This window comes from Ceratina calcarata, unplaced genomic scaffold (genome assembly GCF_001652005.2).
Source record: "Ceratina calcarata isolate Rehan_Ccalc_2016 unplaced genomic scaffold, ASM165200v1 scaffold25, whole genome shotgun sequence".
Taxonomy (NCBI): domain Eukaryota; kingdom Metazoa; phylum Arthropoda; class Insecta; order Hymenoptera; family Apidae; genus Ceratina; species Ceratina calcarata.
The window spans coordinates 541,395-565,493 of record NW_017147017.1 but is presented as its reverse complement, the minus strand read 5'-3'; the positions used below and the strand labels follow the sequence as shown (position 1 = coordinate 565,493).

General features: G+C 34.1%; 8 protein-coding genes across 13 annotated transcripts; 4 read left to right on the top strand and 4 right to left on the bottom strand.

Annotated features, from left to right (window-relative positions):
* The first annotated feature begins 207 nt into the window (after nt 1-207).
* Nucleotides 208-1,752, top strand: LOC113464073 (uncharacterized). Its single transcript, XM_026811883.1, has 3 exons — nt 208-695; nt 848-1,273; nt 1,478-1,752. The coding sequence occupies exons 2-3, from the start codon at nt 1,219-1,221 to the stop codon at nt 1,678-1,680; spliced, it is 258 nt and encodes an 85-aa protein (XP_026667684.1). The 5' UTR covers nt 208-695; nt 848-1,218; the 3' UTR covers nt 1,681-1,752.
* A 1,107-nt stretch (nt 1,753-2,859) lies between these two features.
* On the bottom strand, nt 2,860-6,008 carry LOC108622985 (thiamine transporter 1). Of its 3 annotated transcripts, none has more exons than XM_018021208.2 (7): nt 5,921-6,008; nt 5,417-5,678; nt 4,951-5,335; nt 4,471-4,878; nt 4,168-4,360; nt 3,938-4,076; nt 2,860-3,346 (listed from the first exon to the last, which is right to left on the bottom strand). In XM_018021208.2, the coding sequence occupies exons 2-7, from the start codon at nt 5,543-5,545 to the stop codon at nt 3,212-3,214; spliced, it is 1,389 nt and encodes a 462-aa protein (XP_017876697.1). In that variant the 5' UTR covers nt 5,546-5,678; nt 5,921-6,008; the 3' UTR covers nt 2,860-3,211. The 3 variants fall into 3 exon arrangements, 2 of the variants coding, with proteins under 2 accessions (XP_017876697.1, XP_017876698.1); XR_001916528.2 differs by having other exon boundaries at nt 3,259-3,346; nt 3,576-4,076; XM_018021209.2 differs by lacking the exon at nt 5,417-5,678 and having other exon boundaries at nt 5,921-6,007.
* Nucleotides 6,009-6,495: 487 nt separating this feature from the next.
* Nucleotides 6,496-8,373, top strand: Tmem43 (Transmembrane protein 43). Of its 2 annotated transcripts, none has more exons than XM_026811882.1 (6): nt 6,496-6,587; nt 6,724-6,906; nt 6,970-7,202; nt 7,279-7,579; nt 7,639-7,844; nt 7,914-8,373. In XM_026811882.1, exons 2-6 carry the CDS (start codon nt 6,811-6,813, stop codon nt 8,194-8,196), a joined length of 1,119 nt encoding a protein of 372 aa, XP_026667683.1. In that variant the 5' UTR covers nt 6,496-6,587; nt 6,724-6,810; the 3' UTR covers nt 8,197-8,373. The 2 variants fall into 2 exon arrangements, with proteins under 2 accessions (XP_026667683.1, XP_017876699.1); XM_018021210.2 differs by having other exon boundaries at nt 6,554-6,645.
* A 147-nt stretch (nt 8,374-8,520) lies between these two features.
* Nucleotides 8,521-12,672, top strand: Upf3 (UPF3 regulator of nonsense mediated mRNA decay). Of its 3 annotated transcripts, none has more exons than XM_018021192.2 (7): nt 8,521-8,819; nt 9,224-9,638; nt 9,726-9,877; nt 11,048-11,717; nt 11,795-12,066; nt 12,145-12,312; nt 12,493-12,672. In XM_018021192.2, the coding sequence occupies exons 1-7, from the start codon at nt 8,697-8,699 to the stop codon at nt 12,535-12,537; spliced, it is 1,845 nt and encodes a 614-aa protein (XP_017876681.1). In that variant the 5' UTR covers nt 8,521-8,696; the 3' UTR covers nt 12,538-12,672. The 3 variants fall into 3 exon arrangements, with proteins under 3 accessions (XP_017876681.1, XP_017876682.1, XP_017876680.1); XM_018021193.2 differs by having other exon boundaries at nt 8,522-8,819; nt 12,399-12,530; XM_018021191.2 differs by having other exon boundaries at nt 8,522-8,819; nt 12,145-12,530.
* Cap-D2 (CAP-D2 condensin subunit) lies at nt 10,071-18,213 on the bottom strand. Its single transcript, XM_018021190.2, has 14 exons — nt 18,000-18,213; nt 17,797-17,931; nt 17,496-17,674; nt 17,286-17,425; nt 17,142-17,223; nt 17,024-17,086; nt 16,701-16,934; nt 16,287-16,619; nt 16,025-16,208; nt 15,605-15,930; nt 13,336-15,529; nt 13,179-13,268; nt 12,883-13,106; nt 10,071-10,159 (listed from the first exon to the last, which is right to left on the bottom strand). Exons 1-13 carry the CDS (start codon nt 18,112-18,114, stop codon nt 12,985-12,987), a joined length of 4,197 nt encoding a protein of 1,398 aa, XP_017876679.1. The 5' UTR covers nt 18,115-18,213; the 3' UTR covers nt 10,071-10,159; nt 12,883-12,984.
* Nucleotides 18,214-18,365: 152 nt separating this feature from the next.
* On the top strand, nt 18,366-23,052 carry LOC108622942 (WD repeat-containing protein WRAP73). The gene is made up of 7 exons (XM_018021119.2): nt 18,366-18,643; nt 18,752-18,934; nt 19,007-19,183; nt 21,838-22,104; nt 22,175-22,328; nt 22,391-22,600; nt 22,670-23,052. The coding sequence occupies exons 1-7, from the start codon at nt 18,479-18,481 to the stop codon at nt 22,876-22,878; spliced, it is 1,365 nt and encodes a 454-aa protein (XP_017876608.1). The 5' UTR covers nt 18,366-18,478; the 3' UTR covers nt 22,879-23,052.
* On the bottom strand, nt 19,192-21,811 carry Elp2 (elongator complex protein 2). Its single transcript, XM_026811881.1, has 2 exons — nt 20,435-21,811; nt 19,192-20,376 (listed from the first exon to the last, which is right to left on the bottom strand). The coding sequence occupies exons 1-2, from the start codon at nt 21,616-21,618 to the stop codon at nt 19,227-19,229; spliced, it is 2,334 nt and encodes a 777-aa protein (XP_026667682.1). The 5' UTR covers nt 21,619-21,811; the 3' UTR covers nt 19,192-19,226.
* On the bottom strand, nt 22,967-24,048 carry RpLP1 (ribosomal protein LP1). The gene is made up of 4 exons (XM_018021120.2): nt 23,838-24,048; nt 23,562-23,709; nt 23,237-23,344; nt 22,967-23,037 (listed from the first exon to the last, which is right to left on the bottom strand). The coding sequence occupies exons 1-4, from the start codon at nt 23,907-23,909 to the stop codon at nt 23,024-23,026; spliced, it is 342 nt and encodes a 113-aa protein (XP_017876609.1). The 5' UTR covers nt 23,910-24,048; the 3' UTR covers nt 22,967-23,023.
* Nucleotides 24,049-24,099: the final 51 nt, after the last annotated feature.

Genomic DNA, 24,099 nt, shown 5'->3' with positions numbered 1-24,099 from the left:
TTTCTGAAGATTTTTCCAAGCAATCGCAATTATTTTAATTTGAGAATTTCATACCGCGTTTAACTTCGTGGTTCAGAATAAAAATAATTTGTAACCAAAGTGACATATATAAAAATGTTATTAACAAAATAAAGTGAAAGGAAATAGGAAATGTAACTTTTAAAGAACATTGCAAATATCCTAATATCTTTGTAGTGATGTAGTGATATGATAGTGATTGTAACAATCGTGACGATGGTTCACCTACGCTTTGTACGGAGAAAAGCATTTTTCAAGAACTTTCGTTTTTCATGCTAACACGTGTATTAGCATTTGGATGTATTATCATTTATATAAAACTTCCTTCGACCGAAACTAACGAACATTGGAGACAAGTAAATTCCAAAAAAAGAAAGAAAGAACAAGTCTATAAACAACATAGATTATTCATTTCTCTAGCATCGTGCTAATATTTTGATAAGGTGACAGACTTTCCGGATGGCAATGAAACTCATGCGTTCAGCGATAGTACCTCGTTGAAAATGTTGGAGGACATCACAGCGAAAGTTTGGAGGACCTTGCCTGTGATTAGTGTGCCTCAAAACTGGGCTCTCAAATACTGCATGAAATATACTGAGATTTCAGAAAACGTGGAAAAAGCAGCTATACCGTGTCAATACGATGGTACAGACTGGAATTGCGTCTTTATTGAATTGGTAAAAATGTTTCTGGTTTTATACTTATTATCGTTAATTAATTAATTGTCGACCTTATCAATAAAGTCGTTTTGATAAAATGTATGATAATATATTTTTATATAACGATAATATTATTTTGTAATTCAATATATGCTGTGTTCGATGGTCAGGGTGGTGGAAGAGACGATTTCAATATGGGCAAAATCGTCTCTTCGTTTAACGACGTCTCTAATCGCGGGTTGAGATTGAAACTACTTCGCGCAGCCGAAATTTGCGGCAAACTCTGGCAGAGATACAAACAGATCCAAAATAAGAGATTGACTCGCATGAGATTAAACGTTCACGTGAGTCGCTTTACAAATTCGTAAAAACGGACGGTTGCTTTGTTCAATGTCCGTTTCGACCCAAGGTAAAGAGCAGAAAAAAGAGGTACTCGAAGAAGAACGGGAATTCACAAGGTTCCAAGAAAAAGCGAGTAAATAAGAAGGATGAAGAGGAACGTGACGAGGAGATTAAGAAACGGAGGCGGGCTGCTAAGAGAATGAAAGATATTCGACAGAAATTAACAAATAAGATTACACAACTGGAAAATAAAGGTAGATTTTTTAATCGTGGTCAAACTGCGGATTTGATTAGATAAAATTTTCATCCAAGGTATAAAACCTGAGTGCCTATTTGTTATACTATGTATATATTATGTAAAAGTTTAAATATTTTATTCTGCATAAAAATCTACAGTCATCACAATCATCAAAGAACTCTTGATTGATGTAGAATGACTGTCGAAATTGACTTTGTAGAGTTTTTAAGCCCGGAGGAAGAAACCAGACTCGGACGATTGCGCTTAACAAATTCCAAACCGCGTTTAGATTTAGAGGAGTATTCTTTGACTCAGGAACGTGCAGAATTATCTCGTCTGCAGGAGACCGGTTTGTGTTTATCGCAACAAGTTGCAAAAGCTTGTGAAACAATCGTCCTCGACGCGGTGCGGACACTAATATAATATAAAATTGTTATTATGCAGCATGTTACACAATTCTAATAAAGTTTAATTATCTGCAATATTGCTGCGTTTGCTTGAAACAGCTTCAGTCGAAAAAATATAAAACGATAATTTCGATACTATCATATCAGAAAGTCATACGTAGCAAAACTCATATTACGTACAAAACCGAGACACCATCAGATTATCATTGACTCTCGAATACCATTGTGTCAGCGTCTTACAATTACTTTATATTGACATTTGATCTTCGAGCGTCAGCGATTAACTGATACCGTTACGAAAATAAAATTTTCAACAATTCCCGACTAATTTACGAAATTTCATGATTGTGTTAATAGTATTGAGGATAATCATCTTATATGACGGTAAGTCTGTTTTTAGAAGATTCATTTAAAAGAGTATGCTTCTTAATGAGTTATGAATCTTTTTACGTAATGCTGATATAGGAACACCATTAATATTATCATCGAAGAATGATCTCATTTCTGAAATACCGAACGCCATTGTCGCACAAAAAACTAGCATTGACATTAACTCTGATAAACTGAACGCGACTGTCTTCGAATTATATTCAATAATCGTTCCACCAGACTGGGTAAATCAACAAAATTTTTTATCAAAAGATATGTGAAAGAAGTCCATGAATTCGAGAAATTCAGATTGTCGTCGATTTTAATGATCACAAAAGAACATTTCGGAATATTGATTTTAAAGTATTTATTCGTGTATAGATATTAGAAATCTGCTTAAAAGACACCCTGCTGCTGGACAAGTTACACGCGCACGTAAGCGATTGTAACAATTACTCATGTATGTTTTCAAAAGTAATCCGAAACGAGTCAATGAAATCTGTGATATCCATAATACGCAACGATACACTGGACGATGCGGCGAGTCAAGAATTCAAACAGAGCATACAAGATTGCTTAGTTTGGTGGAAGTTGTACAAACGTTTTGAGAAGAATGTAAATCCCCGCCGAGAGTTGGGACGATGCCTGTTTCAGACATTCTCGTTTGTAAGCAACTTGAGTAACTAAAATATACTCTAAAGCAATTAATTAAATATGTACTCTACATTTTCAGAAGTGTAGGGAAACGGTTCTAGATAAAATACGTATACTCTTACTTGCGGGGAAAGAATGAAAAAAAGGAGATACGATTTTTAAAAACAAAACGTTATTTTTAAAATATGAAACTTTATTATGTATTCTTTGAGCGTAACATGATTCTGTCTAGAAATAGACAATACTTAAATTTGTAACATAGTACCTAAAAATGATACATAAATTCCATTAAATACATAAAACTTCATTACTACGCAATAAGAGTATCTATTCAAAATATTCAATACTTCGTTTATGCATTTTATGAACATGGATATGTATATTTGCGATATCAGTGGATTTGCAAATATTGAGGTCAGTCTAAAATGTACTAAGTTTTCTAAAAATCGTTAACTTTAATTATTGTATTAACATTACAATTGTACTCTTGAAATGAACGAATTTCATTACTAAATATCACAGCATCAACTATTGTTACTTTCATCTTTTATCCATACTTGGAACCTTGTTCCACTCTTGCAATGCCGCACGATATTTACAATGCCTATTACCGTATAGAGTGCAGCTAGCACAATGAAATAACTACCATAGACAAAATACTGGAAAAAGAATACAATACGAAATATTTTAACAATACATGTATAATTCTAATTTACTAATAGAACTCATAAAGAAGTTTTTCTTATATTCATATATGTAGATCTAACAATCCGAATAGTTAAAATCCTTAAATAATTTGAAAATAAATATAAATTTAATTAATATAGAAAGAGAACTAAAGTAAAACAAAAATATCAAACAGATTTTACGTAAATGTTATCTACATACTTGAAATAATTGGGGCTTTGTTATCACGCTTACATCCTATGTTATGTAAGCACCTCGCAAATCTCTCACTACTAATAATTTGTGCTAATAGCATTGCCCTACTTGCTGTAAAATATAAAATCTAACACATAGATGATTATAATATACGCATGCAACCTTGTTGGACATGATCAAAACTTGAAGATATTGTCAGTATCAAATATGATACTTGTGGAAGTGAATATAAATAAAAACAATTAATATATAAACAGAACATTTAATGTTAATTAAAAATTGTATTCAATCCTAATAATATTCAAATTAGTCTCTTATGAGTTTTATTAGCAACTAATATTTTAATTCTAATCAAAGTCAAATCTTACCTGAGATCTCACATCTAAATTTAAGTTGCCATTCAATACTATAGCCGTTAATACGCTTTGCAGTAACAGTGCGAAAAAGGTATTTACACCGAATATCAATCCATAACTATCATCTGACACGTACTTCGCAATTTCAAAACTGTAATTCATGCACTTAATATTAAAATTCGTCGGATGATATTACACCAACAAATTATGTATGATTATGAATGAGTAATTTGAAATCGAACCTTGCAACAGTGATCATTGTGTGATAAATAATTCCAAACACTATGTACACAGCGTACATCAGCCAAATGTTACTACTATAGGAACCAGTCAGTAACAAAGCACCTTCCACAAGTGACATAAGTGACACTGTTATATCTCCAATTAATGACCAATTAAATGGCATTTTCCCAATAAAGAAAACAGTGCTTGCACCTATCAATAAGAACAGAAATATTATACTCTCGCTTATCGAATTATTATAGTATCACAGATGGATGTATATCATTTGAAATAATACCATTCAAACTGTATTAATCAATCACCTATTATTGTATATAACGCATCTACAGCACCATTGTAAATCTCATCTCCTGGTAATACTGGTTTTTGCCACAGTAATTGTATATAACTAATTACTTGTAAATATCCACAAGTCGAGAATGAGAACCATATGGACCATTTCAGAACATGACCATTTGAGTATGCGTGTAAGAAGTCCTTCCATAACAAAATATAAGCATTTTTTATTTTATGAACTAATGTGACATCGACTTTAGGTAACGTGTGTTGAGTGCGTTGTTCGGGTTTGTACATTATTTCATTCTTTAAATCAGTTTGCTGCAGGACGAATGTTGAAGAAATGCTATTCGTGCCCTCGTCATTTCTGTGAAAATAAATAGATCCGCCAACCGAGGGCAAGAATAATGTCCATACCGTGGCAATTATCAGTGCTGAAAGAAACAGATTTTGTTTTACGCAAGACGCAGTAGAAATTTACGCTTGCAGTTACTTATCGTAAATACCTCCGAGTGTAAAGAAGTTTAATTGATGATAATTCAGTATATCGAAAGATACAGTTAATTGTGCGACAATACCAGCCATACAGCGGCCGAACAAGCACGCTGCTTTTGTATAACCAGTTACTTCCTCATAATGCTTTCTGTCAACTTTCGCATATATATACGTGTAATAAGCCACCTCTGTAGAAAAGAACAAGCCGTAAGTGAATTCTAATATCTGCATAGTCAGGACATCTTTTCCAAGCACTAGCAGCAGAAATGTGACAACTCCAGAAATGCCGCATAGTACGATGATAGGTTTGTATCGCACAAAATCCGTTATTAAAAATATAATGACTAACGTTGCGAAATACGAGTACGTGGAAATAGGAAATATTTCTTGATTCACCTGAAAAATAGCAATCATATCTTATAGAATTTTAAGTATCAAAGCCAGAACTATGAACTATGGATTTCTATAGATATTTACTTGAACATCTGTAAAATTTTTCCATGGCCCTACTAAGTAATCAGTTACGAAAGACTCTGAAGGTCTGAACTCTTTGAAGCAGCCAAATACACACAAAATACAACAAATTGTCGTCCACTTCATTTTCATAGCACTTTTCTTTTTCACTTTTTATTCTTATTTTGATTTTTTGTTTTCTGGTAACCAATATTTTTCTTCTAAACAATATTTCCTCAACATTTATTATATTGTGTCATAGTTATACCGGTAGACTTTAGACCTCCTATACAAGTGTACATACAAAAAAATAATCAGCTTTTCAGTCTTTACATAAAATATTAACATATTTACTCAAATTGAAATTGAAATTCAGCATAAATATGTTCAATTACTTTCATTTCTAGAATATTAATCATACAAACCGGTTACTTTCGAAAATGATTACGATAATCAATTAAACTTTACATGATTTTCATTCCTAAGTTAATTTAATGTACAAGGAAATAGGAAGTTATTGAGACTTACCATTAATAATGTTTCAATTATTTCATTTCAAGATCAGTCATTTGAAATCAGTCCTGTTACGCCGTGTTACACGGGAATCGAAACTTCCTCTTTCGCGGCACATGTGATACTGACGATACTGACCGTGATCCGTGATGACAGTGACACTGATGAGTTGATCACTGAGTCGACTGACATGTAGATAAGTGACAAGTAACTCCAAGCTGACTTTTGACTATCATACTCGAATAAAAATGATAAATTATCACCTCTAACAGCGAACGTCCACACGATTATAAACGAATTACAACTATAAAATGACGGGAAGATTACAAAACGAGAGGTTTTATTATGTCAAAACCGCGTGTACGCAATAAAACACAGTTTCAGTTATTATACGCCATATGCGATAATTTCTTTCCGCGTTCTAAAAAATTCTTCACGTGTTCGCACGTGATTCATTGTATCGTCGAATGATTGCAACAACGAACAGAAATTGCATGTTGGACGAACCTAATTTATTATTGTACACGTATATGCACGATGAATAAAAATTGATTGAGCAATGTTTGCACAGCCTAATCTCGAGCATACCGAACCGACTAAAATGTGCGCACTTCTATGCTAAACTTGTCGAAGATTAATATACGCATAAAATGTTATTTTAGACGACAGTTCATAGGTTATCGTAAGTTAATAATTATCGCCGACGTATAATGTGATCTATTAAAATGTATCGTGCAAATGTAAGCATTCTTACATATCGCGTTCGTTACTTATTTTCGAATACGTTCAACAGTTTTTCTAATTTGAATATTGTTTAGCAAAATGGACAGCCTCAAAGGGCGAACACCGAGCCGATTCATCAAAATCGAATCAACGGAAGACAACCACCACCTATAAATATTCCCATGACTGTCTCGGAACAATTCCGAGAATCATGGTTAACTGCTATCATCGGGCTTATCATGTTCGCAATTGGCATGTGCCTCTTGTTTTGGAACGAGGTTTGTACATAGTCTTGCTTACAATAGAAGATTTGTTTCATAAAAATACTACTAATCCTTTAGGGAAGAGCAGTAAAAGTAGCACATTCTCTTGATGAGGCTTTGCGCGATGTAGCTGTACTACCAAATGCAGTCAAACTGCTGCCTGAGTTTGAGGGCCGTTTAATACATTTGTCAGGCCCATTAAAGATATCTGAACCATTAACCGAACCTGATTATGGAGTAATTGTATCCAGTGTAAAATTAAAGCGCAGAGTGCAAATGTATCAATGGGTAGAAATTGAGGAGGAGAAAAGGTATGTTATCAATATAAATAATGTTTATATTGTACGTGGTTTTAGTATCTTCATAATAATACATATTACGCATTAGTTTTGGAGGAGTAACAGAAGAAGACAAGCACTATTATTATACTACAGAATGGAAGGACAAGATTATAGATTCCGATCAGTTCTATATTAGAACCGGCCATCATAATCCAAAGGAAATCCCTATCAAGAGTCAAGTGCAAATTGCAAGTGAAGTTAAAATCGGTGCATTTACTCTTGGAACAGAATTGAAAAAGAAGTTCAATGATTTCATGGAAGTAACTAGCGACGAGAGGCCTGAACGTAAAGATATAAAAATGCACTCCGGTCTATACTATCATAGTGCTAATTTGTGGGAACCTGAGGTACATCCACTTTATTAAACATTCTAACATTTTATCTTAATCGATACGTTTGCTTGTAGGTGGGTGACATACGAATACAATTCTCCCATGCAGGGAAGGCGGGAGATATATACTCTATAATTGGCATGCTAGAAAAGGGAACTGTTGTACCTTATGTTACATCCCATGGGGAAGAAATTTTACTTCAAAGGAAGCACAAGATGACGGTAGATCAAATGTTTCATTTAGAACACGTGCATAATTACTGGCGTACTTGGAGCATTAGGTAACTGAAACATTCAAACGTTCCTCTTGGTTCACCTCGATTTGCGTAACTCCGTATTAAATGTTTCAGAGGACTTGGGTGGTTAGTCTTATTTTTGGCAGCAACGTGCTTAGCAAATATATTGAGGACAGTGATTTTAAATTCGACATTTTTATGTGGAATTATTGCAGTCGAATCTTTAACGATGTCTGTATCGATGTCTATCAGTTTATTAGTAATCGGCTTTGCTTGGGTATGGTATCGACCTGTAATAGGTCTTTGTCTGGCATTGGCATCAATTTTACCATTTATTTATTCGACGTTGACGTCAGGATCTCAATCACAACAACGCGATAGTTATAGAAGATTATGAATCTTCAATTCTTCTCTTAATAAATATATGCATCTTTTGTATATTACTTGTTTTACATAATGTAACGTAAAGTATTATCACAACTAGTCTTGTGCAGAATATCCTTAATGTGCGTACGACAAAAGCATTATTAATCATTTTTCAGTGTAGACAATAATAAAATATTTTGTAAATAAATGAGAAATAAATTTGAAATGAACTCTCTAAGAATGAACTAGCAACACAGTGTGTTCGATTCCCTAGATATAAAAAATGTTCCTACGTATTCATTAAAGTCCCTAATATACGAGACTTGATTTTCTGTCTCTGGTTTCTATTCTCAATCTCAATAGTTCTTTTTATGAATGAGTGATACAAGATGGCCGTGTAAACTTTGTAAACGGAAACGTTTATTTTGATGACTCGGAGGAAAATTGCATGCTTTAAACATTATTTTTGACCAGAGTGGATCTAATTGACACTACATAAAACGAACTTGTCAAGAAATTAAATGAATGTAGATGACAATGACCGAGGAAACACAACAATCTGAGACAGCCGCACAAAATGAGGCACAAACTAGTTCTCCAGACGTTGGAAAAGTTAAAGACAGTAAAAAAGAGAAATGCCGACCAATGACAAAGGTATAATTCGATTAAAATGATGTTATAAATCAATGACCCTCATCTTATTCATGCAGTATCATTTTTTGTCCATTGGGAAGATGATGTATTTGGTGGAACAAAAGATCGATATTTCATCTTCGATTTCAATCGTTTAAAACAATCTTAATTAAATAATGATTTGTCTACGTTTCTTACATCTCAAGTGTAGAGCACGGTCTTGTACAATTTTTATTATTTTAAAACATAATACTGTGATCAAAAATGGTAAATTTGCAGTTACATGTTGTGGCATATTCATTGTCCTATTTTTTAAATAAAAAGAGTGAATACTAATAATAATAACTTGCACAAGTTTCCTTGATCAATACACCACATATTTTAATTCAACTTTAACTAAAACTGTATTAAACAATGTATTTCAGGTGGTAATAAGAAGACTACCTCCAACTATGACCCAAGAGCAATTCCTAGAACAAGTTTCCCCATTACCTGAACATGATTATCTTTATTTTGTGAAAGCTGACATGTCCATGGGTCAATATGCTTTCTCACGGGCTTATATCAACTTTGTCGAACAGCAAGATATTTTCATGTTCAGAGAGAAATTTGACAATTATGTGTTTGTGGACTCCAAGGGAACAGAATATCCAGCAGTAGTAGAATTTGCACCTTTCCAAAGGCTACCCAAAAAGAGAGTAGGAAAAAAGAAGGATTTGAAATGTGGTACAATAGAATCAGATCCTTATTATATAAGTTTCTTGGAAAGTCTTAAGAATCAGGAAGCTGAATCTAATGTATCACAGCCAAAGACAGAATATTCCTATCAACCACCTGACAGTAAGTTTGTATTGAATTCATACACAAAAGTATTCTTGTTACACGTATAAATGAACTCATGAATATATATTTCTTCTATTATTATAGATACACCAAAAAAAGTAACAACCACACCTCTTCTGGAGTATGTGAAACAACGTAAACAAGAAAAACAGCGTCAGAGAGATGAGAAACGTGATGAGAGACGACGAAGAGATTTAGAAAGGCGAAGGACAAAGGAAGATCCTATAATATCTAAGGTGACACTACACTTCATTATTTCATTTATTATTACCCGATTAATTGAAACTGAACTAATTCTAAATATGACAAATACAGTATAGAATGAAAATGACAGTTGTATCTTTTATCTTAATTGATGTTTTGTTAAATTATAAGCACTGTGTTCTCTACTGTATTTGCTGACACTAATCTTTTCACCCTACAGTCTATGTGTAATATCGAAGATAACCAGACCAAGTATTCCTTCCTTTCTACTTCCTCCACTGTCAAGTCAGAAGATATATTTCTTGATCATCCTACTGAAAATTTAAGTATTCCTCATAAGTGTAAAGAAGAAATTTCCACTAGTGGAACTGCAAACGTGACACAGGCCAACAAAAATTCTTTAAATATGCAGCAACAATTTTATAGAAATGAGAATACCGAAGTGTATATTAACTGTGTTAGAAGCGTGACTCGCGTGAATGAACGATGGCATTATAATAATAAGCAACCGAAATTATTTTATATCTACGAAAAGAATTACAAAGAGAAAGATGTTAACTGCAAAAAAAACAATTACAATCATTGGAGTAATGTTAAAAATAACTATGTTTATAACAATACTAAATGCACGTCTCATCTGATGAACAATAAAAATTATTTCTCTGTCTTGTCGAAATCTCAATTTACTAATTTACACAAAACATGGAAAATGCAAATACCAACGGAGATATCGAAGTCGAGAAGTTGCAGTGCTGTGTTCGATTATCATAAACTTTACCCCTTTAACGCCTGTGAAACGGGATTGCCAGGATATCGTAAAAATTCATGAAACGGGAGACTGCAAATGATTAGCAGGGAAATTCATGTTACGTATTTTATTTACTCCATGTTAAAAGGTCATGAGGATTAATGAATTATTTCATCGGTAATGCGATTTGATTCAACACTACATACCGTTTTCGTTTAACATTGTATCCGAAATTTGTATACATTTATTAAGATGTAATTAATTTATTACTGTTTAGTTTGTATACATTAAATTTTGTAAGAGAAACTGTTTTTAGAAAAAAGTGAAAATTCTGTGTTACTTATTGTCACTTATTTACTCAATATCTTTCATGTTTAATCCTGATTAAAAGCCTGTTAACATCTAAATCGATAAGAATGTATTATTTGAAAATAAATGTGTAACTTTGTTGTAGGTATTGAAAAATCCAGATCTTGATAAAGAAATATGTAAAGATAATAAAGAGAATAGGGAAGAGAAGGATAAATTTGCACCGAAAGACATTAAAAATCGTATTAAAAAGGAAGATAAATTGCGCGAGAAGATACCCCGTGATCGAGATTCCAAATCGTTAATAAAGACGTACAGAGAAAGAATTGAAGATAGGAATAAGGACCGAGACATTAAACATCCAAGACGGCACGAGGATAAGAAGATATACGGGAGGCGAGATGAAAGGGATGGTGTAAAAGATGATAGAAGATTTGATGGAAAAGATGATAGGAAGTATGACTTTAAAGAAGACAAAGAGTCGAGGGAACGAAAGCTAGAAGAGAAACGAGGTAAAAGTTATGAGAAAATGAGGCAAGAAAAGAAAAGACTTGCGGAAACCAAAAAACAAAACGTAGAAACTAGTGTCGATACTGAAAATACTGTCAAATTAAGAGGCGACGAGGAGGAGTTTCAAAAGAAGGAATCTCAAGCCGATTCGTATGAAAACATTAAAGAAAGGGATGAACCTTTGGGCAATAAGGATGATGCGAACATTAATAAGGGAAGAGAGAGTCAAGAGATTAATGACAAGAAAGTCTTGATAGAAGAATCTGTACAAAATCTAGGAATGAAAGAACAGAGAACAGATATAAGTAATCAATTCTATACTTATATAAAAAAGCATCAAAATATTCCTCGCTTATAAATATTAATATCTCATTTTTTTCAGAAACTTTCGAGAGCCACAAAGATATCGAGAAGTCAAAATCTCATGAAAATATTAATAAAAAGGATGAATCTGAAGACAAGAAGGATTCGAAATTTACGAAGCGACGTAGCTCGCTTGAGAGCGGAGGAGAAGGTGGGACGGGAGACGGAAATTGTTTAAGAAGGCACAAATCTTTGGATGGGGGGAATCAAAATAATTTACAAAAGACTGAGATTGAAGATAAAGAGAAGGATAAAAAAGATCCACGGCTAGAACGTAGGATTAGAAACAAGGTACCCAATTATCCGGATTAGCATATTAACATGTTTCATTTCTGTGATTTATATGAAAATTTTGTTACTAAATAACAGGATCGCCCAGCCATGGAGATTTATCGACCTGGTATGGGAAAGTTTAGTAAGCAGAGATTAGAACGAGAAAAATCTAGTACTAACGATGAACGAGCATCGCTTTCGCAAAGTCCTACTCCGAACCCTAATGCTAACAGTGTTTCGAAATCGGGTAAACCTGGAACAGAAGTACGTTCTATGACGTTTAAACGTAGCGTTAGCCGCGATTTGGTATAACGAATACTAAATTTGACTATTCTCTTCCTAACAATTAGCGATGCAACGTGTTGAACCTGTGTTAACATAAGATTTTTACACTAGTCTTTCTCATCACGTACAGTATCATAACAGTGTATCTATTGTACACAGATGCATAATAAAAACAACATACAGTGTCCTACTTACTACTGCTAGAAAGAGTTCATGCTGCCACGAATGTATGTATAAAACTATCAATGTTAATTTTATTTGTTCTGTACTTTTGTTCCGATGTGATATCGAAGTGTTTATGATTTTCATTAGAATAAATTTCTATGATGATACCATAAATTTCTTTAAATACTATCTATCGTTGCATTTTGTAAAAGATATAAACAATCAAACGTTTACGTATGATTTGATAACCATGAAGAAATTAGCTTTTGTCGATTTTCTAATTTGATGTTTTTATGAAAAATTGAGTGCACTTATGAGAAGCATTATACTTAATTAACTTTTTATTAAACTAAATTACATTAAAAAAATATTATTTTTACTTACTTTAATTCCCGGCCATAAGTTCTCATTAAAAAACATATAATTTACAAATTTCATTGCTTGACTTATACAAATGAGATAATCGCACCGAAAATCCAAGTACACTTAGTTCTTTCTGTTTCGCGGTGTACTATGTCTATTTCTCTTTTTTAATGGTGACGGTGATGGATTAGATGAATCGATACGCTTCTTCCGACCTTTTTTTAACGTTGATGCAGATGTAGTAACTAATAAAAAAAGTCAGCAGCAATTATAAGAAGTTTTATGTCAATTCTTTGTAAACAAAATTATATTCGTACCTTCCTTTCGCGGAGTTGTCATAAATACCTCAGAGTCAGAATCTGAGCTAGAACTCGATTTACGTCCACGAGACTCTCTAAGTTCTTTCGCTAAAATAATTATACACGATTTAGTAAGTTCATCTTGCAATGAAAATAACTTATAAAAGAAATTTACGTTTTCTCGTGGGTGTTGGATCTATCTCATTATCTTCAATATCATCTTCTTCGTCGCTGCTATTTTTTTGTTTCCTGCGCCTAGTACGTCTTCGCGATTTTGGTACCGGCGGCGGTGGCATTATCTCTCTATCATCGCATTCCTTTGCATCATCCGTTGAACCCTTGAGAATATCTTCTATTTTCTCTTCCAACTCTATACAGACCAGTTTCGTGTTTGGTTTCTTCTTCGTCTGCTCGACGATAGATTGTAACGCTTTTAGAACTTGCTTATTATGAAGTTTCTCTTTCAGTTGAGGCAAACTTTCAATGAGGCAACGCACACTTTTCGGGCTGAATTGGAGAAGCGAAAGGCAATAAGCAAAATCGCACCACTGTCTTTCGGAAGTAGCCAGCTTAAATCTGGCGCAAATTTTATTAATTATGGCATCAATTTGTGTTTCCTTCTGCAATAAACTTAGTATGTGCTTAACAATTTCCTGAAAATCGGACTGGCATATATCTAAATTAGGATCGGTTAATCGAGACAATATATCAGGCATCACGTTGTACAAAGCATTGCCTTTTTGCGAAAGTGTTGTGAAAAATTGTCTCGCGTCTTGCTGAATCTCTGGATCCTTATCAATAATGCAGAGAGCTAATTCTGATATTTGGCCTCTAACGCGTACCATTTCCCTAATAATGAGATTCGATAAAACTCGAACACAAGTGCTTCTCACATTCGTGTCTCTATCTCGAAGTCTGCCGTAAACGTGTTTCATCCATGGTTCGATTAAATTTGGGAATCTGCTTGTAAGATCAGATATCCCAGTGAGGACAGTGGCCCGAATTTTTGGATATGGTGAACGCTCTAATATCGTAATTAAAAGTTGTAAAGACTCCTCGCAAAAGATTGAACTGACAGTCATCATCTTTCCAAGGGCAAGAGCTCCAGCAGCCTGTACATCTTCATTGTTATACTTATCGGAGTGCTGGCAAACTTCTAATACTAATGGGACAAATGTCGCTAATAGTCCTTCGCCAGTCACGACATAATTCTCGAGAATATCGTCTATAAATTCTGCGTCTGCATCCTCTGCTGCTCCTTCCACAGCCTCTTCTCCATTGTCTTCGATGATGCTTGCTTCTCTATTACGAATTATTTGTCTTGCACTACTTGGCGTAGCCATGGATTTACGTGTATTTTTCTTCTCGTTCTTATTCAAACTTTTATTCTTCTTTTGTGATCGTATCATATCCCTTCGTTTTAATTCTTTATAAATAGACGTATCTAAGTGTACCATTTGCTGGATGGCAATGTGACCAACTACATACAGAAGCTTAGATAGCAAAAACAATGAAACAGTATTTTCAGAACTATCGTCGTTAATAAATTTTCCTCGAGTACTGATTTCCAACAAGTATTGTTTCATTAAACGATCGGGCTGATTTGCTAAGTGGTAAACAGCATTAATTGCATGAGTTGCAAATGAAATATATCCATCTTGTTCTGTATTAGCGAAGTTTTCTATCAGCAGTGTAAGAATTTCCTTAAACATTTCATGGTCGTTGGGATGCCTTAAAGGAGTTTTCTGTATATCATCGCTTTTATGTTTTATAGCACAAAATGCTCTACACGTGTCTCTGGCTAGTAAAAGATCTGTTTTGGCTCGTGGACCGAGTCCAACTTTTATTAACACATCAAAATTCCCAGTTATGATGCTATCTTGCGCTTGAGCTATCATCGTTATCAGTATTAAAGCGGATCTGCTATCTAATGGCTCCGTGTCCGGTGATTTCATTGAAAATATCTCCCACAAGACCTGTACTACTTCGCTGTTGATGTCGTCATTATCGTGCCACTTTAAAACAAGTTCAGTTAGAGCTTTACTTTGACCTGGTTGCAGCCCTTTCACTAATTCGATTAATGCTTTAACACAAGTGAGCGCCCTTTGTCGGTCAGATTTTTGTCCTACATTTTTATTTAAATAAAGGTTTTTGTATACGATTGCTATATTACTCCGTACCGATTCATCGCGATGAAAGACTTGAAATAAAGCCTCGCGTATACTGTCTGCTGCTCCAGTTACACCGAATTCGTAAGCAGCTCCTAGCAAACTGCATGCTTCAACAGCGTCGCCCGCTGTGGTAGAGAAAAGTAGTTTTTCTGCCACAGGTATAGCAGCCTCTAACTCTGTTGCGAACTTCAAGCAATCCTAAAAAACAGTATACTCTCTCGATAATGTTCACACGAAAAGTTTCCGAAGAATTTCAAATATGTAAATTCTTACTTTTAAATAATTTACAAGTTGCTTTCCTGCTGCTATTTCTTGTCTCTCTTTTTCTTGTTTCTCTTTTTCTTGTTCTGACTGTTCTTTGTTATTATTCAAGTTCTCTGATTCCATAAAGGTCTTCAATAAAAGTAAAAATAAGAATTCTTCTTTTGCTTCGGGAGTGAAGTTTTCCATATCGGGACTTTGCTTCAATTTTACACAGGTTTTCCACAAACTCTTCACTGCTTGAAGGACCTTCCCTTTTAATAGTAACTGCCTTACATGCTCGAACATCGCATCAGGATCAATATTTTCTTCCTCTTCCTCATTTTCATTTTCATCGTCTAACATGTAAAATAGAAACGTAAATAAATAAATGAAATTTCTTCGAATAACATACATATATATTTCGTTAATATTATATAAATGTATACGTACTTTGTTTCTGCTCTCCATCTTTAACGATCTCCTTTAATGCGTCTCTTATTTGTGGAAGCGAAGCATTCCACATCTCGAGTCTTTCGTTGTCGCCACGGGCACTTCTGCTGACATGTTGAGTTTGCAGTTTTCTCAGCTTTATCTCTTCCTTTTCCAGTGATTTGGAAATTTCTACTTTGTTCAACTACGAAGATTTTTCATTGTATCCATTATTCTTTTCCGAAGGCTTATTATAAACCTCAGAGCACACTCTTGCACTCACCTTTGCTGCAAAAGGATTACCCTGGAGTAAAGCGCGTATTAATTGCAATGCTTGTTTCCGTACAATTGCGCTTTTATCTTCTAAACGCAATACTGTGTGAGCTAACAGTCTCCCTTGCCTCGATACTGGAATAGCTCCCTCACAACATAAGCTTTGCCAAACCTGCAACACTTTTGACCTGACAAAAGCATGATTATCTAAAATATGCTCTTCCAAATTATTCAAGCATTCGTCGCGTTTATCTTTTTGTTCTTGCGTAAGATTGTCCCCAGTCAACGCTTTCTGCACAATTTCTCGTATAATACAGATAGTACAATTTCTCATACTATAATGCTAGAAAAAAATAAGCATCCATACATGACCATAAAATAAACTTGTACACTACCAGTATTAAATTAACTTCAGGAAATATACTTCACTACTCAGATAGTCCATTATGTCGTCGAGATAAGGAATTATAAGATCTGGATTAGAAGCAGCAATAGTTTCTAGAAATATTGATAAATTACGACTGTCGACTTCAGATGGTTCGCGTTGATCAATTTCTTTCATTATTTCTTTTATCAAACCAGTGCAACCACAGTTATTGATCATATGGATGACTCCAGTGGCTATGCAGGCTGGTAAGACATCGTTTACTTGTACTAACTAAAATATTAATTTACATATTTAAGAAATTGACATATTATGTAAATATATATATATATATATACATGTAATAAAATATACAAACGCACCTGAATAATCCTTACAACACAGCTTATACCATGATTATATTTCTTAACTGATGTACCTAAAATCTGTTTTAAAACGATAGAGTGATTTTCAAGTTGAAACATGCTGATGTGTACTTACCTCAAAAATAGTTTGTCTGATACTTTTCTGCGTTGGATGTGTACATTGTTCCAGCAGTTTATAACACACTTTCGTAAACAACCTAAAATAAGAATTGAATTATATTTATAATCCACAGTTGTACGTCTTACAGGGTTTACATACGTAACGAACGAATCTTCAACTATAGTAGGTTGCCAAAGTTTTTGCAATGGTGATTGCAATAACCTATAGATGTATTCCAATGATTTTTCTTTCATGTAATCCCATTCTTCTTCCACGTCTGACTTAGGCGGTTTCTTACGCTGAATAAAATGATCAATTATTGTTACTAGAAATATTTCTTCTAATATACTTAAACTATATGACACAAACCTTGCCTGTGTATTGATCAGGCATGTCTTTAATAATTTCATCATTTATATATGAAATATACGAGGAAAATAAGTATGCGAGCATTTTACAAATGTTCACTAGTCTGAATTTTTCTTCTTCTTGTATTTCGGTCCCCAATTCAGCCGTATTTTCCATGTCGATTACCAATGTTTCAATAGCTTTAAAGTTTATTAATTATACATCTTATGTTATGTCTTATATATCTTATCTTATCAAGATTATTAATTATATATCTGTACATTCATCCCTGGTTACATCAATAATGTTTAAAGATCTTTACCTTTTTGGAGTCTTGTAAAGGCACGTAAAGTAATCGGAAGTTCAATTTTTTTACCATGAACAAGTACAGAGAAAAATGCATCGAAATGCTCCAGAATAAAGTTCACTCCATTCGTTTGGAGTGCAGATCGGGCTTCTGCAAACAAGAATAAAATTGAATTAACAAATATACAAGTGAGGCAGATATAAAAATTAATTACGTACCATCAAGAACCTGTGGTAGCAATCGTATTGAATATACGTTTTGAACAAAATATTGCCCGGGTTGATTTTGCAAAAGTTCATCTTTGTTTAAGGGGATGACGAAATCTTTAATCATCTTAATTATTTACAAACTCACGAACTCTTCAAATATTATTTCACATTTGATGTGGATATAACACACAACACAGCGTTTCACGCTTCTTCACAGCACAACTGTTTAACGATGCAACTGTAGCGACGCTCATTTTCAAATTGATTGATGCCAACGTGATAGTATTCAAATTATTACAGAAGAACAGATAATATATAAATATTCATATCAATTCGGAAAGAATTACTATTATTCGGTGTTAAATAACAAACATACTACGGGTTTATATATTAAACTCTTATTATTCTCAATTCTATTGCTTTGTTGGTTCTTCCGATGATCTGCTCTTATGTTGGCAAAATTGTAGTCAGAGTATCGCATCAGCGCAATGTCGACCGAAATAGAGAGAGATGTTATTCGAATAAATAATCAATTGTGCGATTTTTCAAAAGATGGAAAATGGTTTGCATTCGCGAATCAATCGAATTTAATTATAAAGAACTGTAAAAATTTGGATACCATTCATTCGTTCATGTTTCCAGACATAATCGAGGTTGGTGTATACAATCTAATAGTCAACAAGTTGTAAGAACATTGTTAATCGTTTTATAAAGAATAAAGTATTTTATAACAGCACACGTTGTCTTTGTTTTGATCACAGTACTTAGAGTGGTTTACAAATAGCGAATACATTCTATGTGCAAACATAAAGAAAGCTATTGTTCAAATCTACTCGGTCCACTATCCTGAATGGAAATATAAACTGGTTGAGGGCAGTGCAGGTTTAGAAAGTGTTAGTTGTTCTCCCGATAGCAAATATCTTTTGACATTCTCTGATTTTAATGTAAGTAGTAAGATTAATTTCATGTTTTTAATTTAACCCAATGAATCAAGATCATTAAAATATCCAAAATAGATTCAGATCTCTGTTTGGAGTTTGGAAAGTCAAAGTGTAACTCATATACAAAATGTGAAGTCCTCTTTCAATGAGCTATATTTTAGCCCAAATGGCAATAAGTTAGCAGTAGTGGTCACAGTTGAAGGAGACGATAATATAGAAATTTACAATACTGATAATTGGAAATTAAGCAAAGTAAGTAATTACATTTATTTAGAAATTTTATTATAAAAATACTTTACAAATTTGTTAATCCTAAGATGTCTATATCATATATCTTAACAGTATGATCAGATCCACAGCTTGCTAATTGTAAAATATCAGAATTTGTTTCTTGTGGTCGAAATTTAAGTCTTTTAACAGTTAAATGATGAGCTTGAGAAGAATCATATGTTACATACTTTTGCCATTCAAAATTAGTAGAGAATATTGTCAACTTTTGTATTTCTATACATCCTGTTTCAAATCCAATTGCTAAAACATAGGTGTGTTCAGAAACATTTCGGAGCGAAAATGCGAGTGCTGTAACAGAATTGTTCACATCCAAACTTGTAGTAGGAATAATTTTATTATCTGTGAAATTTGGACTCCATATTCCAATCTTTCCATCTCTGGAACCAGTCGCAAAGAAAGTCGAATCGTGCGTCCACGTACAGCACCATATTATCCGAGTGTGAAGACTGTCTTTTTTCGAACTAGCTGCAATCAAAGTATACGTGTAATCTTCACATTCAAACAATGACCATCTCCTGTCCCTGGAAACGGACAGCAGATATTTATCATTGGGCGAAAACTCCATTTGTGTCACGGTCAATTGATGAGACATAAGTTTCTGGACTTGAGTCCATGTATTCGTATCCCATAATAATATCGCAGAATGTTCTGTTGACGTGGATTTACACGCGGTTGCTAGTAACGATGCATCGTGTCTGGCAGCTATAGAAAATATTTCGTATCCGTGACCGTAAAGTTTCTGCAATTCTGGCCATAGTGTATTTTGCATTAACTCCTCTTCTGTAGGCGGAACGTAATCTTCATTTTTAAAATGATCAGTCTCCTTATCTTTTGTCTTAACATTATCGTTGAACGTCGCTTTATTCGTTAATCCAAGTGCGGGTACCGATGCGCTGTTAGCTATCATATTTTTAAAGTCATCGACATTGGCAATTTTCATTAAACTATTCTTAAATGTTCCCGGAGCCGTGAATATGCGAACAACTTTTTCTTCCGCTCCCGAGGCAAACATGCAAGGAGTCAACATAATTAAACAAGACATGTCATATCCATGAACTTGTGGACGCCCGATTTCGTGCCAGAATTCAGCTGTTCCATTCCTCCACGGTGCATGAATTCTCGTTGTTTGATCTGCACTTGCAGTAATGAGAAATCTGTAATACAAAACAACATTCAGTTTTTTCTATTAAATTAAAAATATGAGATACATACCTTCCGTTTGGTTCCCAGCAAAGATCAACTACTTCAGCAAAGTGACCGCTTGGTACACTTTTTGGCATCCAATTTTTTACAGTATGGGAATATTCCCAAATATGAAATGACCCTTGATAACCATGTGCCAATATATTCAAACCATTACCACTAAATTTACAACCATAAAAGCCCATTAAGTTTCCACCAACTTCACCTACTCTTACTTTTTCAGACCAAATCCCAGTAACTTCATCTGGTTCCCATATAATCATAGATTTATCTAACGAGCATGATAATAATCTTAACTTCTGTTGTTTATTGTTCGACTGTGTTGGATTCCAATGTACACCATAAACCCAGCCTTCATGACCATAAAGAACTGATTCCAAAGTAATGTTATACTTTGTTTCATTAGCTATAAATACTTGTTCTTTCTGATGTAAGTCATCCTTATTTATGTGTTCCACAGTATTTGTAGAAATTTTCCATAATCTTATCATTGCATCTTGCGAGCCACTTGCAAGCAGGATACTATCATCTGTATTACAACTAAAATCCATACATCTTATCCAATCTTCGTGACCGATTAAAACTTGAGATTTTACAAACTTTGATTTCGTTATGAGATTGGAATTTGTTACATATAATTCAATTGTTGAATTTTCTATTGCGACAGCCAAAAGTGGCAGGTTCGTACTTGGCAAAAAAGTGAAGCAGGCTTCAATTGGAAGTTTCGTTCCAAATGTAAGTGACTGTAAACAAATCACGTTACTGCTTGCATCTCTCAGCCAAATTTTCAAATCTCCTTTCACAGAGCCAGTGCATATGAGTAATTCACGAAACGTTTCGTTACTTTCATCAGATACGTAAAGCGCATTACTAAACGTAAGAACGTCACCGATTTCTATAACAGAGCTGCATTCGAAGCATTGTTCTTTCATGCTCCAAACAACAGCATTTCCGTCAACCGAGCTCGAAAGTATTTCCGACTCTGGTTTTAAGTTTTTTCTTTTGATCCATCGTACAGTATTGACACGATTTTTGTGTCTATGAAGCGTATGTGTTACTTTACCGATTTTTGAAATACACGCATCGTAAATCGCGATTGCATGACACGCCGCGAAACAGATTAGTCCGTTCCTTCCCCAATCAGCTGAGTGTGGGACTCGATTACAGGCGGACGAAATATAACTTGCTGTCATATCTTCTGATTACAATAAATAATTGTTTTAAATGAACGATGTAACCTCGAGAGCAGTGCACAAGTTTTAGCGCGTTGTACACGCGGTCATTTACAAAGAAATCAATAGAACTGCTTAACGCAAAACTCACTACACTCCGATTTATTTTACCGCCACTTGCTTTAAATGTCTACTTCAATTTCTCAATTTCTTTTTAATAATAAGCATATCCTTGTCTAGAAATTGATATGCGCACGATTAAATAACATCGATGGGATTTGCTGGTCTCCAAACAGCGAACTACTATGCATTTGGTCTTCGTTTAGTGACGAGCCAAAGTTGATTATTTATTCGAATTTATTAGAAAGAGATATTGCTGTGTTTTATCCTACGCGCAATAAGTTATCACCGAAGGAATTTATCGAACATGTGAACTTGAAAGGAATTGAAAATGTCAAGTGGATGCCTAGTGGACAATTATTAGCTGTAACAGGATTTAACGAAATGGTATAATTTTATTCACATCAATGATAGATTATGATTTTTTTACAATATGTCATTAATATACTAATTCAAGATCGTGTTGTTAAATCACGTAACGTGGAAACCGCTTGCGAAGCTGTATCTAGAACCAGTAATTAAAGAAAATTATTTGAACAAAGTATACGAAGAGCGTATAATTCAATCGAAATTGTCTGCTAAGAACACCAACTGTTACGACAAACATGTTTGTAAGTTATTATAACAATTTACTACGGCACATCAATGACATTCAAAGGATTGGTATTTATAGTAGAAGAGAAATCCGAGCGACCGGTGAATATAAAAATTGGAAAGAAGAATGATATCGATAGATTGTCTATTGCGAAATTTGACATCCTTGAATTTAGCTACTGCGGACAATATTTGGCTGTAAAGCATCAACTTTATCCTACAACTTTGTGGATATGGAATATTATAGAAGATTACTTCGATTACATTATTCTTAAGAATCCTATTACAGGTAAGATATATTTGAACATCAATCTTATATCAAATTGGCCCATGTTAATATTTAAACACTTTTGTTCAGGTGCGAAATGGAATCCTACGCGCGCTCATCTTTTAATTTTTTGTGAATGCGCATACATGTTCGAGTGGACACCGGAAACTGCAAATTGCATACCCGTTTCTCGAAATATTGCGATACTAGATGCCAGATTCCATTCACAGGGAAATCTTTTGTTGCTCTGTGGCTATAATAAAGCAATTATTTATCAAATTGATATTAGTAAATCGTGAAGAATTCATGCACTTTTTTACTGTATATTATTTTTTGTATGAATTATAGGAACTGGGCTATTAACAAAATGTTTGTACTGTAACATGGTTTAGCTTAAAAATATTTTATTCATTGTATAAATACAATAGATTATGGTCCTCGGGCTTAGTCGAATAAACCTGTAAAGAAATGAATTTGATTAGTTAAAAATGCTTTGATTCTTATATAGCACAACTGCAATTAAAACAATATTCTCATTGCTTTAAATGCAATCATATACAATACAGTATCAGTAGCTAATACATGTTAATAATAATAATCATTGAATATAAACTTGTCTGTTGCAATTATTTCGTTAATTATATTACAAATACATACCGAAGCCCATGTCTTCGTCGGATTCCTCTTCGGGTTCCTCCTTCTTCTTTTCTTCCTTGGCTGGTGCACTTTCTGCAGCAGCAGGTGCTGCAGCTGCTGCTGCTGGTGCTACAAGATAAAAATCATTTTATAACACTCATTTCTCTTTATATTATATTTGTACAATTAGACATTTCTTATCATGCTTTCAAGTATGATAACAAAAAATGTCTAATTCTGTTTCTTTCTCCCCTTTTGCTGACTGTTCTAGTGAATAACATACTAGACCAATGGATGAAAGGGATGTTTACAACAAACTTATATTAAAATATTCAGAAACAGTTACCTGCTGCTGATGCAGCTCCAACTCCAGATCCAATATTTGTAATAAGCTCCTTGATGTTGACTCCTTCTAAAGCCTTTGCAAAAAGTCCAGGCCAGTAGGATTCAACATCAACATTGGCTGCTTTCAAAATAGTTTGAATCTTTTCTCCCTGTGGAATAGACAAACGTTTAAAACATCGAACGTACAGTATCACCACAAATTCATTACGTTCATTTTCACTTAAAAAATAAACAAAAAATAAAGTTTAATTTTGTGTCACATGTACTGATTGCTTACCGTCACAGCGACATCATCATCGACGAGAATCAAAGTTGAGTAAACGCAAGCGAGTTCTGCTTTAGTAGTCATGTTTACTGTTTGTGTTATAAATACTGGAGCTGGATGGGATAATTATATTGGTGCAAGTCGCCGATTTAGCCTTAGCTCCACGAAAGAGAACAAGCACCGAATCTTCCACCTTCCACTTAATCCAGCTAACAGGAAAAGGAGGGAAGTGGTAGGAAATCACGTGATATATAGGGATCTACCATAGGGAGAA